The sequence below is a fragment of the Malus sylvestris genome, chromosome 14 (genome assembly GCF_916048215.2).
Source record: "Malus sylvestris chromosome 14, drMalSylv7.2, whole genome shotgun sequence".
Lineage (NCBI taxonomy): Eukaryota > Viridiplantae > Streptophyta > Magnoliopsida > Rosales > Rosaceae > Malus > Malus sylvestris.
The window spans coordinates 15135859-15153770 of record NC_062273.1 but is presented as its reverse complement, the minus strand read 5'-3'; the positions used below and the strand labels follow the sequence as shown (position 1 = coordinate 15153770).

Sequence of the window (17912 nt, the reverse complement as noted above, 5' to 3'; positions counted from 1 at the left end):
TATATCTCCCGACCCTATGCCAACACCGTGGTCTCTGCGCCCGTAGCCAGAGATTACCAACTCCCAGCCCAATGCCTGCTCCGTGTCCCTCAGTCCGTAGCTAGGGATTATTTCTCCCGACCTAACTACCAACACTAGATCCTCGCCCCAGGCGACATAGTGTCCACTAGGTACGCACAAATAGTTACGCCTCTCATAAATAACAACTTCATATTATAAAGTCATCCATCGTCTATACTATAAAGAGGGGTTTCTAAAACATGTTCTAGCATCCTATCATTATCCATCAGATAGTCTACCAGTTCATAGTTTTTATAGAAAATACAATATTTTAAAATATAGCTCAATATAGGCCAACAATTAATTCCTCACAGAAAATACGATATTTCATAAATCTGCTTAGCATAAAATCAATTAATAACTCGTAAGGCATGCATTTCACTTATGCAATTAAACTATGAAATTATGCAAATTTTAGAAAGGGTCCACTCACAGATACTCCTTAGCAGTAGAGTTGTGCGGATAAGGATTACGAATTCCCTCACTAGCAACTTCACCTAAGCACAAAAAAGTAATAAATAAATAAAAGGATTTTCTAAAGGATTTGGACTTGAACTAAATTAAATAAAGGATTTGGGTTAAATGGGTTAAGGTCTAATGGGTTTTAGGATCCTAAGGTTTTTCGGTTAAAAAGGTTTAAGGTGAAGAAGGGTGGTTTGGGCTTAAACCCAAACCCACACTCACACACACACACACTACACAAACATACACACATGCATAGCATGCACATCATGCATACGCATGCACGACATGCACACACACACACGGTACACACACACACACACGCACTGCACAGACCAAAAGCCTCACACAGGGCCGGGCCTCAAACCCTCAGTAAATAATAAAGGCCCCAAGACTTTGTGGCCTTTAAAACAAATAATAGAAACATAAATTAAGAAATGGGTTCGGTTTTGGCTACAGGCCCAAAGCCTATGGGTGTCCTAAGCGGCTTGAAGGGCCTACGCTGATCGGAGGAGAAAGCCGGAGCTGCTACAGCTCCGACCGGTGGTTTTCTAGCAAAGTAGGGTTCAAACTATACACCAAAGTGAAGAGGGAAGAGAGTAGAGTATTTCCATACCCTTTCTTCGCTGTGAAACGGTCGTGAGTGCTCTGAAAAAACCCTTTGAAGGTCACGGGTTTACCAGAAAATATAGGTGAGTTCTCCTCGTGTCGTTCCCTTTCTCAAAACCTTGGAAGAACAACATAGTTTTCATCACATAACGTCCAGCAACCAAAATGGTAAATTAAAAAGGAACTTACCTAGCCGGAAAGAATGGAGAGATCTGTCGGAGGTCCTTTCTCTGAGTTCCTCGACTTCACAGTGACGGAAGAGATATGGTGCAAGGGAGATGATGATGAAGATAGTCTAAATTAGAATTGCATGCATGATGCTTGGCAGGTCACGGTGCAGGGAGTGAAAGGAGATGAGAGAGATCTCGTGAGAGGGAGAGAGATGTATGAGATTAGGAAGTGTTTCGGGAAGAGAGGAAAGAGAAGAGAGTCAGAGAGCTGCCACATGGCAGTTTAGGAACAATAGAGAATCTAGATCAAGGGTTAAGATTAAAAGAGAATAAGGGATTAAATTGATAGATTTGAAATGTTCTAGGGGAAATTAAAAATATAAAGGAAAATTGGGGGTGGTTATAACACCCCAAATCCAATGATGTCAGAACTGAGGAGAAAACTAGTTGCAATCAGGTCCTTAATCAAGAGACTGCTGGTGTATGGGAGAGAGAGAAAAAAAGTGAGAGAAAGCTCAACCAATGAGGAAGCAAAGTGGGAGACAGAAGCTTCAAGCACCATGAACAAAGAAGAATAAGAGTTTTGGGAGAGGTGATAGAGGCAGCCATACACATGGCTGAGTGTATATATGACTTGGACTGGCCAGATGATGTGCCTGAGGGTCCAAAATCAGTTGAATTTTTGTGTACAGAGCCCGACAAACCAGTTCAAAAAGTAGAAGACCCCTTGGAAACCATTAATTTGGGACCAAGGAAGATCAAGGCCAATACAACTTAGTGGCTTGTTAGAAGATGGAAATCGAGCAAGAATAGTAGACCTCATACATAAATTCAAATACCGTTTTGCATGGCATTACATAGAGATACCTGGATTGAACCCTGGTTTAATAGAACACAGAACGCCTATCAAGGAAAGGTACAAACATGTGAAGCAAGCTCCAAGGAGAATGTCAAAAGAAATAGAAGAAAAGGTTAAAGAAGTGATTGAGAGGTTGGTGAAGGCATGATTTATTAGGCCTACCAAATATGTCGAATGGTTGGCCAACATTGTACTTGTATTAAAAGCTGTAACTAACACCATCAGATGTTGTGTTGACTATCGAAACATTAATGAAGCCACGCCTAAAGATGAATACCTCATGCCTATGGTTGTCTATAGATGTAGTTGCAAAACATAAAGTTCTATCCTTTATGGATGGTAATGCTGGATATAACCAAATAAAATGGCTAAAGAGAATATACATAAGACAACATTTAGGTGCTCGAGACATGTGGGAGCATATGAATACGCTGTCATGCCATTTAGGCTAAAAAATGTTGGTGCCACCTATCAGATGACAATGAACGCCATTTTTCATGATTTAATTGGGCATAGCATGGAGGTGTACATTGATAATATTGTGGTTAAGTCTAAAATTGAAAAGCAACACTTAGAAGACCTCAGACGAGCTTTAACTAGAATGAGGACCCATAAGTTGAAAATAAATCCTAAGAAATGTGCTTTTGGAGTCAAATCGGGCAACTTTTTGGGATTCGTTTTTCATTAGAGAGGAGTAGAGGTAGACAAAAATAAGGCTCGGGCTATAATGGAGTCACCTTCTCCCACCAATATAGTGCAGTTGCAAAGAATACTGGGAAGATCAACTTCTTAAAGAGATTCATTACTAACTTGGTAGGCAAAATTTAGCTATTGACTCATCTGTTAAGATTGAAAAATCAAGAAGAGTTTGAGTGGGGCCCACCATACCAGGAGGCTTTTGACAAAGTAAAGGCTTACCTAGCCTCTCCACTAGTGCTCATGCTTCCTCAGAGAGGGAAACCTTTAAAGCTCTATATTTCTGCCTCTGAAAAATCAATAGGAAGCTTACTGGCTCAAAACAATGAAGGAGGGAAGAAGCAAGCAATAAATGACCTCAGTAGGATTCTTATTAAGGTAGAAACGAGATATTCCCCAATTGAAAAGCTATGTTTGGCTCTGTACTTTACCTCCCGCAAGTTAAGGCATTACATGTTGCCTTGCCATATCCATATCATTGCCAAGACCGATGTGATCAAGTATATATTGTCAATGCTAACTAGAAGAATCATGAAATGGATCCTAGCACCTTCAGAGTTCAGTCTTCAATATGTGCCTCAAATAGCAATAAAGGGCCGAGCACCAAGAATCATAGGATGAACTTGTCAATGTCCCAGGAACTCTGGAAGTAGCCAATCTTTGGATCCTACCAAGTAAAGATCACTCGGGCAAGGAAGAATGGATTCAGCAATAGATAAGAAGAATAACCAACCTATGGATCACTCATTGGAAGTTACATTTTGATGAATCTTGCACTCAACATGCTGCTGGTGTTGGGATTGTCATTATTGATCCCAAATGAGTTCACCATTACTACTCATTCTTTCTAGATTATCAAGATACTACCAAGAATCGAGCAGAGTACGATGCATTAATCATTGGCTTGGAAATCCTGATAGAGTTAGGGGCAACTAAAGTTGAGTTGTTTGGTGATCCAGAGCTGGTGATTAATCAATTAAATGGAGACAACAAGTGCAGACACATCACCATGGCTGGTTATTACTTGGCAACTACTCAACTATTAAGATATTGGGGTACTGAGATTTCAGTCAATCACATTCCCAAAGAAGCAAATTTAATTGTTAATGAGATGGCATAATTGGCTTCTAGAGTACAGATCCAAGAAAGAAGGTCCAAGGTGGATGTGGTAGTACAGAGGAGAAATCTCTCTTCTATATTTGAAAGAGGATTTAGTTTAGATGTAATGACTAAGGAGGCTGAGATAGAATACTGGAGAACACCCATCATCTAGTACTTGGAAGACCCTTTTTTTCCCCCACAAGTAAGAAGATTAGGTAGCAAGCAAGTAAGTTTGTCATGTGGGACAAAACTCTACTAAGAAAGACTCCATATGGACTTTTGTTGAAGTGCTTAGGCCTAGAAGAATCAATGAGAGTGATGGTTGAAGTGCATGAAGGCATTTGTGGAGCACATCAAGCCAGAACCAAGATGAGGTGGGTATTAAGAATGTATGGCTACTTTTGGCCTGATATGGAGAAGGATTGTAAAGCTTATGCTTGAGGTTGTGAAGAATGTCAAAGGCATGGACCCCTTCAACACATACCCTCAGTACCCTTGAATCCAATAGTAAAGCCTTGGCCTTTTAGAAGGTGGGCAATGGACTTCATCGGGCAAATTTACCCATCTTCTAGCAAGCATACCTTTATAATTGTGGCAACATACTATTTTACCAAGTGGGTAGAAGCTTTGGCTGTGAAGACTATCACTTCAGCTATTGTCAAGAAGTTCATTGAAACCAAGATTCTACACAGATATGGGGTGCCCGAGACAATTGTTACAGACTGAGGGTCATCTTTTATCTCAAAAAGAGTAGAGGAATTTCAAACAAGTTCAAGATAAAGATGATCCAATCTAGTCCTTATGACCCCCAATCAAATGGTCAAGCAGAAGCTAGCAATAAGATCTTGGTCAATATTATGAAGAGAATGGTGACCTAAAGTCCAGAGAAGTGGCATGAGAAGTTGGGAGAAACTCTGTGGGTTACAGAACCTCAAAGAGGGCAGGAACTGGGACCACCCTATATGCCTTAACCTTCAAGCAAGATGTTGTACTCCCTATATCAATGTAAGTTTTGTGAGGCTCCAAAACCAGTTTGGTCTACATAGTGAAGAATATATTCATGTCATGTGTCGAAGGAATTGAACATTTGAATGTAGCCCTAATTGAAGCCTTAAACAAAATTCAAGAAGGGAGAAAGTTTTTGCCCGAGCTTATAACAAGAAAGTGAAGTTGAAAACCTTCAAGGAATGAGAGTTAGTATGGAAGGCAGTTCTACCCTTAGGAGCCTAACTTAGAGGTTTTAGGAAATGGAGTCCTACTTGGGAAGGACCTTTCAGCATCAATAGAGTGTTAGAAAAAGGATGAATACTACTTGTCAGATTTAGAAGGAAATTTGAAAAGACATCCAATCAATGCCAAGTTTTTAAAGAGATATCACCCAACTTTGTGGCATAAATATGCTCCTATCAAAATCCGACAGACTTCACCATATGGGCTTAAATCCTTTTTATTTTATTTATTTTTATTACCACAAGAGTTATCTTCCAATTACCCTTTCACCACAAAGACTAATAATCCAATTAGGCCTATTGATGAAAATAACAGCACAAAAGGAATGGATATGATAGGACTTCGATTCATGCCTTATGGTTTGAATGATCTGATTCAAACAACGAGGTGTACCAAAAGCCTTTTTCGGTGTCCTTGAAAATTTGACATTTCATGCCATAAGAGATACATGTAGAATTGTTCATTAATTGTTAATTGACTTAGCATGCATATACACATGCCGCAAGGATCATGCATTTTCCTATATAATTTGGCATTATAAAGTTATAAATTATGCATTAATATATATCAGTGAAGTCTGATTCTAGGATACATGCATGTTTTCGTGAAGTACATGCAGATCAATAAGGTCCTGGCTTGATGTTCCGAACTGATGAGTTTGTTTGATTGTGGTCACCAATAGGGTGAAATTTTCCGTAGCCTCCCCAAGGCCGAAATGGGTGAATAACCGTGAATTGTCATCAGTTGTCCCCCTTTTTAAAATTTTTTTTTATACATATATCCAATTACCATGACTATTGAATTAAATAAATAGAAGAGGCTAAGGTCCAAAGAAGTATTTTAAGGCCTAAGAAGATAAATTATATTCATAGGTTTTGATAACGTCAAAGCAACCAAAATTATGAGAGATTTGTGGGGTGGCTTAAATATCATTAAGATATGGTGATATTTACTTAACAAGAAATAAAGGAATTTGCTACTTAAACGTGGTAATATGCAAGCATAAAGCTTTAGATATTTTCTTGTAGATACGTTAAATGTGTGGGGAAGTCTACTTCTTAGTGTTAGTAAAATTTGAATAAGTTCTAATATGTGCATCGAGGACTTAACCTTGGAAAATAATTACTCTTGTATGAAATAAAAATTTCATAAGATTTGATGTATACAACATAAGAGATAGTCAATTTAAGTGGTACCGATTATTAAAAGTTAGATTGGAGAGTAAGTTGATCATTGAAGGGAACGAGGCTAAAGCCAACATAACTAATAAATTAGCCAAGCTGAAACCTAACTTAGTTGATTGGAGATCCATGGTCTAAATTCAATAGGCAAACTGGTTGAGCATGATTCAAAGAAATTAACACACTATATACCTCATTCTTATCATAGAAGAAATGTGTTGTCTGCAGAAGTGATAGGGTATATATTTATACTTAATGACACTGTTATCTTATAATAAATGAGAGGAATGAAGCAGACTATTAATCAACGTTTATCTGTGTGAGAGTAGAAGTGTGGTCAATTATGTGAGAATGAGATGGTTAAATTCTCTAAATCTTTCATGAATCCTAGATTTGCTCAGGACCAATATGAACGTAGTTGTATGAACCGCAATATATTAATAGAAGAGGCGTGTGTTGCTTATTGTCTTGGTTTACTATACATGGTGAATAGTTCAATGTCTCTTATACACAATGTGTCACCAATAAATCCGATAAGTATTCATTTGGGTAGGTTCAAGTCCAAAAGACAAATCTCCCGATACATCTCTTGTACGGCTGTACTTTCAAATTCATCCTCATTTTTCATGTGGGAGATTGTATTAAATTATAGGAAAATTTAGTATCCGGTCCTTAGTTATTAATGTTCATTGACTGAGGCCTTATTAGTTTTCAAATTTTGATTGAAGTCCCTAGCATTAATGTGATATATAATAAATTTACATGTTTATTACATATTTTTTATACTAAAAATTAGTAATTGATTTAGGGTTTTAATGCTCACACCTCTATGAAACTCCTAATTAATTTTCAATTCAAACATTTCCAAAATAAAAAATAAATAAATTAGAATAAGTTTGTACCCATTAGTTTTTTTAATCTTAAATATACCAATTCATATAATTTTCATTTTTTTTAAATCTTAAATATACCAATTTGTTATATGTACTTTTTTTTAATATAAAATGTATAAATTTTTTGTATAAAATGTACCCAATTTTTTGTATAAAATGTACTCAATTTTGTACCCAATTTTTTTTATATAAAATGTACTCAATTTTTTAATATAAAATCCATTAAAAAAATTTTAATACATTTTTAAACTTATATGGGTACATTCTTTTTTTTGTTAATTTGAGAATGTATCCATGTTTTGGTACAATAATTTTTTTTTTGTTAATTTTGATGAATGTTCCCACACACACACACATACAAAATATAACAGTGTATAATTTATATTTTATTATTTTTAATCCCACAAATTATGGGTCATATTTAAAATCTCATTAGTATAAACAAATACAAATTTCAATTTTTAATTTAAAAAAATATAGTAACTTACACTATTACATTATTGTCAGGAAGTTCGATAAAAAACTAAAAATAGACAAGGTTTCAATCAAAGAATATTGATAGCTAGGAACCGCATCCAAAGTGTTCCTAAATTATATTATGTAAATTAACATTTGAATGGAAAATTATAATCGTGAGTTGCTTTGAATTCAATAGGTGCCATCCTTTTGGAAATGGCACTACGGTTAGGACACGGATCTTTTCAATGAATATATAATTGTTAGCAAAATGGTGTACTTATAGATGCAAGTTACATCTCTTTAATAAGTAGTACTTGAATTTTATATAAACTCATAAAACCATTGACATTTTGGAGTAGAAAATGACAGTTCTTACTCTTGAAAAATAGGGTTTCCCAACTCTATTTGTCTCATTCTTCGCTTGTTAAATTCCAAGTCGTGTCTTGAGAGTATAGAATATGTAAAGTTCGCTAGAGTCCAAGGTTCTAGTGCTTCGACTTTGGAAAATGTAAAGATATACCCTTAACAAAACCAAATTCAACAATATATACTTGTACAATAACCTGTCAACAAGTTTTCGTAACTATACATCTTACCGCAATTTTTTTGAAAATGTTGGCTGAAGAGGGAGAGTTCTGGGCGAAGGAGACAACAACTTTAAGAATGGTAACGGCTGTCGAGGAGAGAGAGAGCTTAAGTTGATAAAAAAAAAAAAATAACGGTTGCCAAGTACCATTTGGATTTAATGATGAGTCAATTATGACTCGGTTTCATCGTACACTTTGTTTTGAAGGATTTGTTTTCGACCGTTCAAACTTGATCCAACGGATCATATCAGCTCTGCACCTAAAGTCCGCAAACTAGGGTCCGCACCTTAAAAACTGGTTTGAAGTTTCCATATGTTCTTGCTTATCTCAATAAAATTCTGCACAAATGCTCATGGTTTACCATTCATTTAAGTTATACGACAACCGACAATGCTAAATGAACGCTATTTGAATTAATGGAGCGCCCTCGTTCAATTCAAAGGGCAATAAGCTTACATGCAAGATTACCAAATTAAGATGAAGCTCGTCGGTTCTTTACCAGATTTCTACAAATTATACAATGCCAACACTAAAATATCATACATGAAAATGCTTTCTAATTACTTTGATTCGTTCACTTCTTGACTGCCTCCAAGCTCGATATGTGGGCAGGGCCTTTCCGGTTCTCCTCTCGACCACAGAATCTGTAAATCACCTCTCTTCTTACCTAATGTCAGCAAAGTGCCTGCATTGGAGTGCACATTTTGATCAGTTTAACTTGAAACTACACCAAGCATCCCAATTATATTCGAAAATAAACTATCCGGCCTGGTTCTTGATTGCTTGACAAGACAAATTATCACACGTGCGGTGCCCTCGGGCTTTACTCGCGTGTTTAAACGTTAAATGGCTGGGTAGCGTTGGACTAGATTTATAGTGAACGAGAAAGAAAGGGATTTACCGAGTGTAAATGGAACAATGTAAAGAAGTGCTGGTTGGCCATGCCCATCCATCAAGTTTAATGCCACGTATGTGATGAGAAGACCTGCCAAAGAATTTGAAAAATCATGTTTTTCTTCTTTCCGGGAAACGTCTAAAACCTTATAGAGCAGTTGTTGAAAAACGCTCTCTTTATTATATCTTACCTAATCCATAAGCAATCATCGCCCATAAGAAGTAGCCAGCACGGAGACTCTTATTTGCCAACCAATCATACCTGGAAAAACCATTAATAGTAATGCCTAAATATCTATTCCATATAAACAGTGCCAAAATTTGACACATTGAGAAATGCTTTTGCAAATTGGGATAGGATGTGGAGACTAAACCTGAGTGAGAATGCAACAAGCAGGCCTGGTAATAGGATGTCACCAAATCCTATGATGCTGAAACCACCCCATGGGTCGAACATGCGTGGGATCTTTAGAAGCATTGGAATACCATCCTCTCCACTTTTGTCGCCACGGGCTACCTGTAAAAGCGACACCGAGCCATTAAATGACTCAAGCATTTAAAATCCCTCAAAAATGAAATGTTTATATCATATGGGCCCTAAATGTAGCAAGTAGAGAAACGTGCAAGGATCACTTACCACAATCATCACGCTTTCATGGAACAACTTCTTAGAAACAAACACCCAAAAGATGTCATACAAGAAGGCACAACTGAGGAGGACCGTACCCACCTGATTAACAGAACCACCTCATAAGTTTCTAGGAACGATTACGCATATATACATATTACACATACATATACTTATGTAGTATCATTTTCATTAAAGCTTTCGAGATGAACAACTACCATCCAATAACAAAAGACAAGTGATTTAAGAAGATCAATTTTTCGAATGACTAGACAATCTTGAGGAAGAAATACACACATCTGAAATTTCTGATTGAAATCATTAACAGTAGAGACGCCATAAGGAGTGAACACAATTAGCAAATCGAAAGGTACAATAAGTGTAAATATTTGAAGTCAATCAAATTCCAGTAGAAATTTTCATACGCAGAGATATTCAACTGCACAGGTGGGACACCTTGCACTTTAACTGCTAAAAACCCATAATCAGAGTCAATTACTTCCATGAATGAGCAGTGGTTTAGAGTGTTTGGAAAACAAATTGCCTACTATGTTTTTACCAACTACAAACTAATTTCGGGCCAAAAAGAGGAATACCAGTAAAAGAATCATTAAAATGAAAGCCATCATTAGTCTGAAGTATTACCTTCAGATTAGGTATTCGAACTATTTGAAGAACTGTGATTATCAATGCGATTCCCTGATCAAAGAATCATGAAAGCCTTCATTAGTTGAGACAATATCTATACTGCATTGCTTTAAGTTCAAGAAAGAAGAGACAATCTGTGATACCATTGGGAAGAATTCTTTTGATAGGAAAAGTTATCTTACAAGTATATCTTGACCAATCCAGGCAAAGGAAATGTTGCGATAAACTGCCCAAAGAACAGAAAATGTTATGCAGAATGGAGAAACAGCCAAAGTTAGGTGTGAGACTGCTCCCAAGATAGGTACTTTAATGTACGATTCTCCAGTACGTTTGAACCACCTGCGGAAATATATAACTAGTTTAAGACATTAAAGGGAGTTATCACTGCATGACTCATTCAATCACCAGTTTTCTGGTCTGTCTTTAGTTTGCTGAAATGATTCAGTCAAATTAACCTAGAACTCGAGTATTGTCAAAGTTGCAGTTACAGCAGCTTAAAAGTTGTGTGAAATACTCAAAATTCTTGAATAACGTTCTAGAAAATATTCAGAGAATCAGAAGATATGAAGAATGACAATGTCCACATTGAAGACAACTGCCCCATGATCTTATGATAAACCATCCCAAGATAAAGGGAAATATAGAAAGTATTCACTTGAAATTTTGATTGGCCCATATGCATACAGGCACACACTGACACAGAAAAATAAACAAATAAAAACTGATAGCGCACTGTTGCTAGTCAGGTGATTAAAAGGAGAATCATAATAAAGTGTCAGAAATTCTCAATAAGAGATGAAACTAATTGTACCTCAACAACAACGCAACCAAGCAAGTTTGCAATCCCTGGATATAAAGATTGATGAAGTTAGATATAACCATTGGACAAAGCAATAAGCACAAACTACATAATGTCAAATACGTTAACATTACAAAACAACAGCCTGCAGAATAACTTCAGAATGTAAATGTTTACTGTGCAGGGAACTTAAGATAAAAGCTTTGTGCTAGTATAAAAGTGAGCAAAGAAAGGTATAATACGTTGATAATTAGAACTGGGAGGACTCATACCTCTACACCACCTATGCAGAAAAGAACCACCAAAAGCTCAACAAACCAGGATGACATAAGCTCGTACAGTATAACCAAGAAGCATGATGCAATAACAACAAACAAGACCGCTGATGTTGTGCTGATGTCTACTGCACTAGCACCTAGAGGAGTTTTGGCACGTGGAATTTCGGCACGTGGAATTTCATCAGCAGCATCCTACAAGAAAAGATATTTGAGGTCAATATTTACAACTAACTGTCAGTAGAACAACACTCTGGGAGAGGAACATATAAATATAAACCTAAAACTATTTAGTTACGGTTGGGAAAAGGAGACCTTTAATAGCCTTTCATGTTCAATAGCTGCTTCTCTGGCACTCCATGCAGACCAAAAGGATGCACACAAGATGGTGCCGACAGCCATCAACCATAAAAATACTTCTGCGATGTCAACTACAGGTCGCTTTGGAGAGTACAGCTGCACAGACACTGCAGAGAACCTACAATTAGAAAGCTATCCAGAAAAGGTATAGGTTCCCATGTATAGTATACCCAACAAGAGTTCTAAAATTATTTCCAACCTGAAACCTGAGTGAAAAGTACAACCAGTTAAGACAAATGTATAAGCTGAGTATAGAGAAAAAAACGAAAAAAGCATACCCATAGAACTGTTACAAACTTTTGTAGCTTAGAAATCACCTGAGTGTAAAGAACCTTACCCAATGAATTGCTCATTAACATATTTTCCAAGGTCGAACCAGCATCATGTGGGAGCATGACTGCTGGTATGTGAATATCTAGAGCAGTTTCATCTGGCTCACACACCATCTTGTAAAGTTCTGCAACAAAAAGAGAGGTTTGATATGAAATGAAAACGGTTGCAATGCATTTTATTTCTGCTTGTTACATTTCTATGTTTCAACAATCATATATACCAAAAGAAACCTCAAAAATTAGTCTCTTAACTAGGAAAATGAGAACTAAGATGATAGTTTCCATCTCCCTAAGCAGTACAACAACAAAAATACATGCATACATGCATACACACACACACCCACACACACTCGCAGATAAAATATTTAGACACTGAAGCTTCCTCAACTCACCATTGCTGCATAATGCTACACATCATATAGCAGAGACATAAAATCTTTACCTTTCTGGTTATTTATAATGAGGACAGCAGAAGCATTGGCAGCTTGGGCAATATTTGCCTTGGTTGTGAATTTGCAGTGGCCTCGGTCCACCATGATGACATCTCCAGCAAGCTAAACAAAAGCGAAAAAGCAAAATGTGAAATTGATGTTAACAAACATATAATTTATACGCTTGATATGTGTGACAACAAATGTCAAGAGAATATAGTTTATACATAAAACCTTCTTTTTTGGTTTGCTGCAAGAATCGCGAGGATCAGAAAGAATAAGGCGAGTTTGTTGCGCATTTTTCTCCTTTGATGCAATGGTAGTTCCAAATCTAGCACCCACACCAACAAACTCATTTGCTTCAACTCCATCAACCCAAGTTTGAACTTTTACCTGCAAAACAGTTTGTGACAGAGCAGTAATCATATATACGTAGAAACATAAATTACCAAAAGGTCGTGTATTTCACATGATCCATCCAGAAAAAGAACTTCACTAAAGCCGATTGAAATTTCCTCAAAACAATATACGAACTATCAGGTTTGTTTTCAAAAAAAATAAAAAATTTATGGAAACATCGGTACATGTCCCAGCAAATAACAGCTGACCACAAGTCAACATATTTTACTATCAATTTAAAACAGGAAACGAAATATAATTTAAAAACAAAAAGAGAAGGAAACATCATTATGAGTCAAAACCCAAAAGAGTGGAGAGTTTATCCATCCATAATGTCTCCGTCCCCGAAAACTTCACGGCTTAAATACCATTGCCACTGCCAGTTCTCGATCCACAATCACGAGACAGTACAAAATATAAAGTATGACTTCAAATTAATTACTAAAGTTCAATGTAATAGAGGAAAACAATAAACATCCAACCCAAACTCCTTTGTCCACCCAAAAGGGAAACATTTCGAAGGCCAGGAGAAAAATAGAAGGAAATATATAAGTATGAGCAGGATGCCTACACAGGGAGGATATAGACACTTACTGAGCAGTAACTTATGTTGCTCGTATCAATTTCAGTAAAACCAAACAACGACAACAACCCAATTCCAATCCAAAAAACAACCAAAACAAAGCAAACTCAACACTTTTAACTTCATGGGGGTAAATTAACAGCTCCAAATTACCCAAAAATGGAAATTTTAATCGGATAATATACAAATGAACCAATTTTACACAAAACCCATGAACAAAAAGGAAAACCCATTATCCAAAACACAACCAAAAAAAGAAAAATCGAAAAGGGTCGGAATGAAAAAGCAGCATTAGATTACCAAAACGAAATTGTTCTCACACCCGGGCTTCTTTGGAGATGAATCGTCATCGTGCACTATATCCCCGGCAGTGACAGAGCTCGGACGACATACCAGTAGAACAATCAGAGCAGAAACAAAGAGTAACCCACAAAGCCTTTGCAAATCCATGAGTTCTTGAACCCCTTCCCCTTCCGGCGATCTTTCAAGAACAACCCTATTGGTTCTTCCTTCTCTGCATCACAGATTTCCAGAGATTGTAGCTATGGAAGAAGAAAGAGGCTTTTGTTTATGTTTTGTAGGATGCTTACGGTTGAACTTTAATAAAATTAGAGTAATGATTAAAAATTCATTATCGTTAATCCTTAACTCATAAAAATGTGTGGTTATAGTATTTTTCGTCAACTTCGTTAGAATTTTATCAAAAAAATTGCGTTGAAAGAACCATTGCGACAATTGGGATCTTTCAACTCATCAAAATGTGTTGTTGTAATATTTTTCGTTAACTTCGTCAGAATTTTGTTAAAATTAGTCATGTTGAAATAATCATTACTATAATTGGGTTAAAGTTGAAAGACCATTATTCCAATTGGGTTAAAGTTAAGGGACCAATGGTAATAGATTTTTAGTTGAGGGATTAGAGCTGCACGTTTTGATGAGTTAAAAGACCAATGGTAATGGATTTTTAGTTGAGAGACTATTGCTCAAATTGAGTTAAAATTAATAATTATTGCTACAATTTACCCTAGAAAAAAAATATTAGCTCAGACCATAATGGAAAGTGTATATGATTAACAAAAAGGCTTCTTAGCCAAAATTGTCTATGAAATTTGCATAATATATTACTTTGGTCCATCATCTATTATTTTAGTCATTCAGTAAAAAACTTTGTTAAGTGTCCCGGAGCTTTTGGCCGAAAGTTTGAGCAATTTTCAAAACTTCGTAACTCAATTGTTTCTTAACCAAATTTGACTCATAATATATCAAAATGAAGATAGGAAAGTGTAGAGCAAAATTATACCTATTTAGAAGCCCAATGGTTGCCAAAGATGGTCGGAAAATAGCCTGAAAAGTGACCAGTCCGCGGGAAAATTGGAAGACTCGTCGGAAACTGGGTAAACTTTAAACATTCATAACTTCTTCAATACTCAACGAAATCAAGTGATTCAAAGACAAAAATCATACTTCTCGACGAGACGAAGAGAATGATACATTTATCAATAGCTAAATCGTCGTGGTTTGGCTAGAAAATGGCTAGAAAATGGCTCAAAAGTGGCTGTTTTTGTCTTGAGTTAGCCACTTTCGAGGCATTTTTTAATCACTCGATTTCATTAAGTATTGAAGAAGTTAAACATATTTAAAGTTTACCCAGTTTCCGGCGAGTTTTCCAGTTTTTCCGTGTACCAGTCATCTTTCAGGCTATTTTCCGGCTATCTCCAGCAACCATTAGACTTCCAAATAGGTATAATCTTGTTCTCTACTTTCTCATCTCCATTTTGATATATTATGGGTCAAATTTGGTTAATAAACGATTGATTTACGAAGCTTTGAAAATTGCCCAAACTTGCGGCTAAGAGCTCTGGGACACTTAACCGAGTTTTTAACGGAATAACCAAAATAATGGATGGTGGACAATCTCAGGGACCATTTCTATTAATTTTCAATCTCAAGGACAAAAGTGATATGTTATGCAAATCTCAGTGACCATTTTGTTTAAAAAGCCTTAACAAAATTGAAAATTAAGTGTTTGGACCATTTTGGATTTCTTCTCACCATAAATAAATAAGTAAATAGATGAATCACGCAGTCGAAGACCGCAGGAAAATACAATTATTTAATAATGTAGGTTTTATTTGCAGATTGGTTTTCACCGTCCACACGTGGTTTAAGATTATTTTGTAGGAGGGAATATAAGTGGAACACGGGTGGTACATTATATGTGACTATATAAGTAGAGAGAATATTTTGTTCACGTGTTTCTTCACTTTTATAATGATATATGGCGCATGCGTCTGTGTTCCAACACACTAAAAATATCTCCTAATAGAACTACTTGACATCAAAAACAGTTATTGAGCGACTAGCTTTTAATTTAAGTGATATTTCTAGTTTATTGTTGAAAAAAGTTTAAAAGTTTGATTTTCTACACCTTCATCTCTGTCGAATGTAATGAGGCAATTCAGAGCTCTGTGTTCAGGTCACCAGAGGAAGCCTTGTTGACAGGCTAGCGTATCATGCATGCTGTACCATGCCCAAAGACTGCTAAACGTTTCAAGTTTCAGTGGAGAAATAATTCGGTCACAAGAGATGATCCAGAATCTTATAGCTTGAAATATCATTAGTTGACACTACATCAATGTAACAAGGTTTTACTCATCTTTTCTTTCTTGATTGATTGGTGAGGCATAACGAACATTCATATTTGGTAAAAATCAAATGACTGTTATGTAGATTTCTTGTTTTTTCCAACAAGTCCTCAACATAAACGTGTTCCCACAATGCATTATGTTTTTGAGTTGTTCGAGTTACATGTGGCAATGTCCACAACTCCATTGCAAGAATTGACATAAGTTGGAATGATAATAAAATAACTAAAACAAAATTTTAAATTAAAATGTTACATAGTGTTACAGTTAAGTAATATTTATTTTCACTTGCATTGTAGAAAAGTTGAAACAAGATGAGGGTTACGTTTTCATATGCCCCTATCCACACCTTTGACCCCACACATAAGTAACGGAAAATGGTTTGTCGGGAGCGTCACGTTTTTCTCTTTGAGCTTGTCTTTCTCAATAATTTACAATTTGTTGGCTTAAAAATAAGGTAATGTAAATGAAAAAGTGAACATTTTTTACATTTCTAATAGTTCTACATGGCTTGTTTGGCAGTATTTTGGAAGAGCTTTTAGTAAAAGCACTTATGAGCATAAGTGAATTTTAATCCTAGTGTGGGGGTGGCCAGTAGCTCTACTAAGCGAAGATCAACTCGTTGGTGGTGAGATTGAAGCATATATTTTTCTAAAAAATGATTTGTGCACGTCATGATTGTAGCCATGATTGTATTTGATACTTAAAATTAAAATAAAACACCGATATTGTAGAATAGTGTAAAATACCGATACAGCTTATACTCAAAATTAAAATTTAATTAGAGAGAGAAAGAGAGACCTAACTGGACCAACCAATTGGATTAATTTAAATTGTCATTATTGGCAAATCCACGATTTCAGTTTACATGCTAGCACTTTCTACATTCTACACACTACAAAAATTGTGTTACCTAATAACCTGTTTAGGGTTAAAATTTTCAGCTTTCTCCAAAACTACACTGCCTCAAAGACCAACTCCTCACCAACCTGCATACATACATAAAGAAAAAGGAGAAATTAGGTTCTCATCCTTCATTTTGCTACTCCATTGATTAAAATCCTATTCCTTTTCAATTTTTGATCAAGGTCCTTGGTATATCATTAATTATTTCAATAATAAAATATTTTTTTATTTCTAAATATATTCATTTAATGTTAAAAATGTTACAATTAGTATATTTATATTTATGACTAAATTTTTTATCATATATTTTTAGTTTTAGTTTGTATCCATTTTTAATTTGTAATTTTTTTTAATTTGTACCAATTTTCTTTTCAATTTTAATTTGTACCCATATATTAATTTCTTTTTGTGCCCATATTTTTTAAAGTTTATTTGTATTTGTACCCATATATATATATATATATATATATATATATATATATTTTTTTTTTTTTTTACTTTTTTTTGGCTAAATGTACCCCTGCTAATTATATGTACCCATTCATGTAAACCTTTTTAATGTTAAAATGTACTCATTCTTAAATATACCAATTTGTTATATGTAAAATGTACCCTTTTTTTATATAAAATCTATTCAATTTTTTTCTAATCCATTTTTAAATTTATATGGGTACATTCTTTTTTTTCTTTGATTTTAAAATGTAT

At 35.6% G+C, this 17912-nt stretch overlaps 1 protein-coding gene across 1 annotated transcript; it reads right to left on the bottom strand.

The window, feature by feature from the left end:
- Window positions 1-8698: 8698 nt before the first annotated feature.
- LOC126599257 (signal peptide peptidase-like 2) lies at window positions 8699-14253 on the bottom strand. The gene is made up of 14 exons (XM_050265604.1): window positions 13957-14253; window positions 12909-13067; window positions 12686-12797; window positions 12249-12368; window positions 11867-12018; window positions 11549-11746; window positions 11289-11323; window positions 10660-10816; window positions 10475-10528; window positions 9839-9931; window positions 9576-9718; window positions 9393-9463; window positions 9209-9292; window positions 8699-8992 (listed from the first exon to the last, which is right to left on the bottom strand). The coding sequence occupies exons 1-14, from the start codon at window positions 14104-14106 to the stop codon at window positions 8868-8870; spliced, it is 1653 nt and encodes a 550-aa protein (XP_050121561.1). The 5' UTR covers window positions 14107-14253; the 3' UTR covers window positions 8699-8867.
- Between the last annotated feature and the right edge of the window lie 3659 nt (window positions 14254-17912).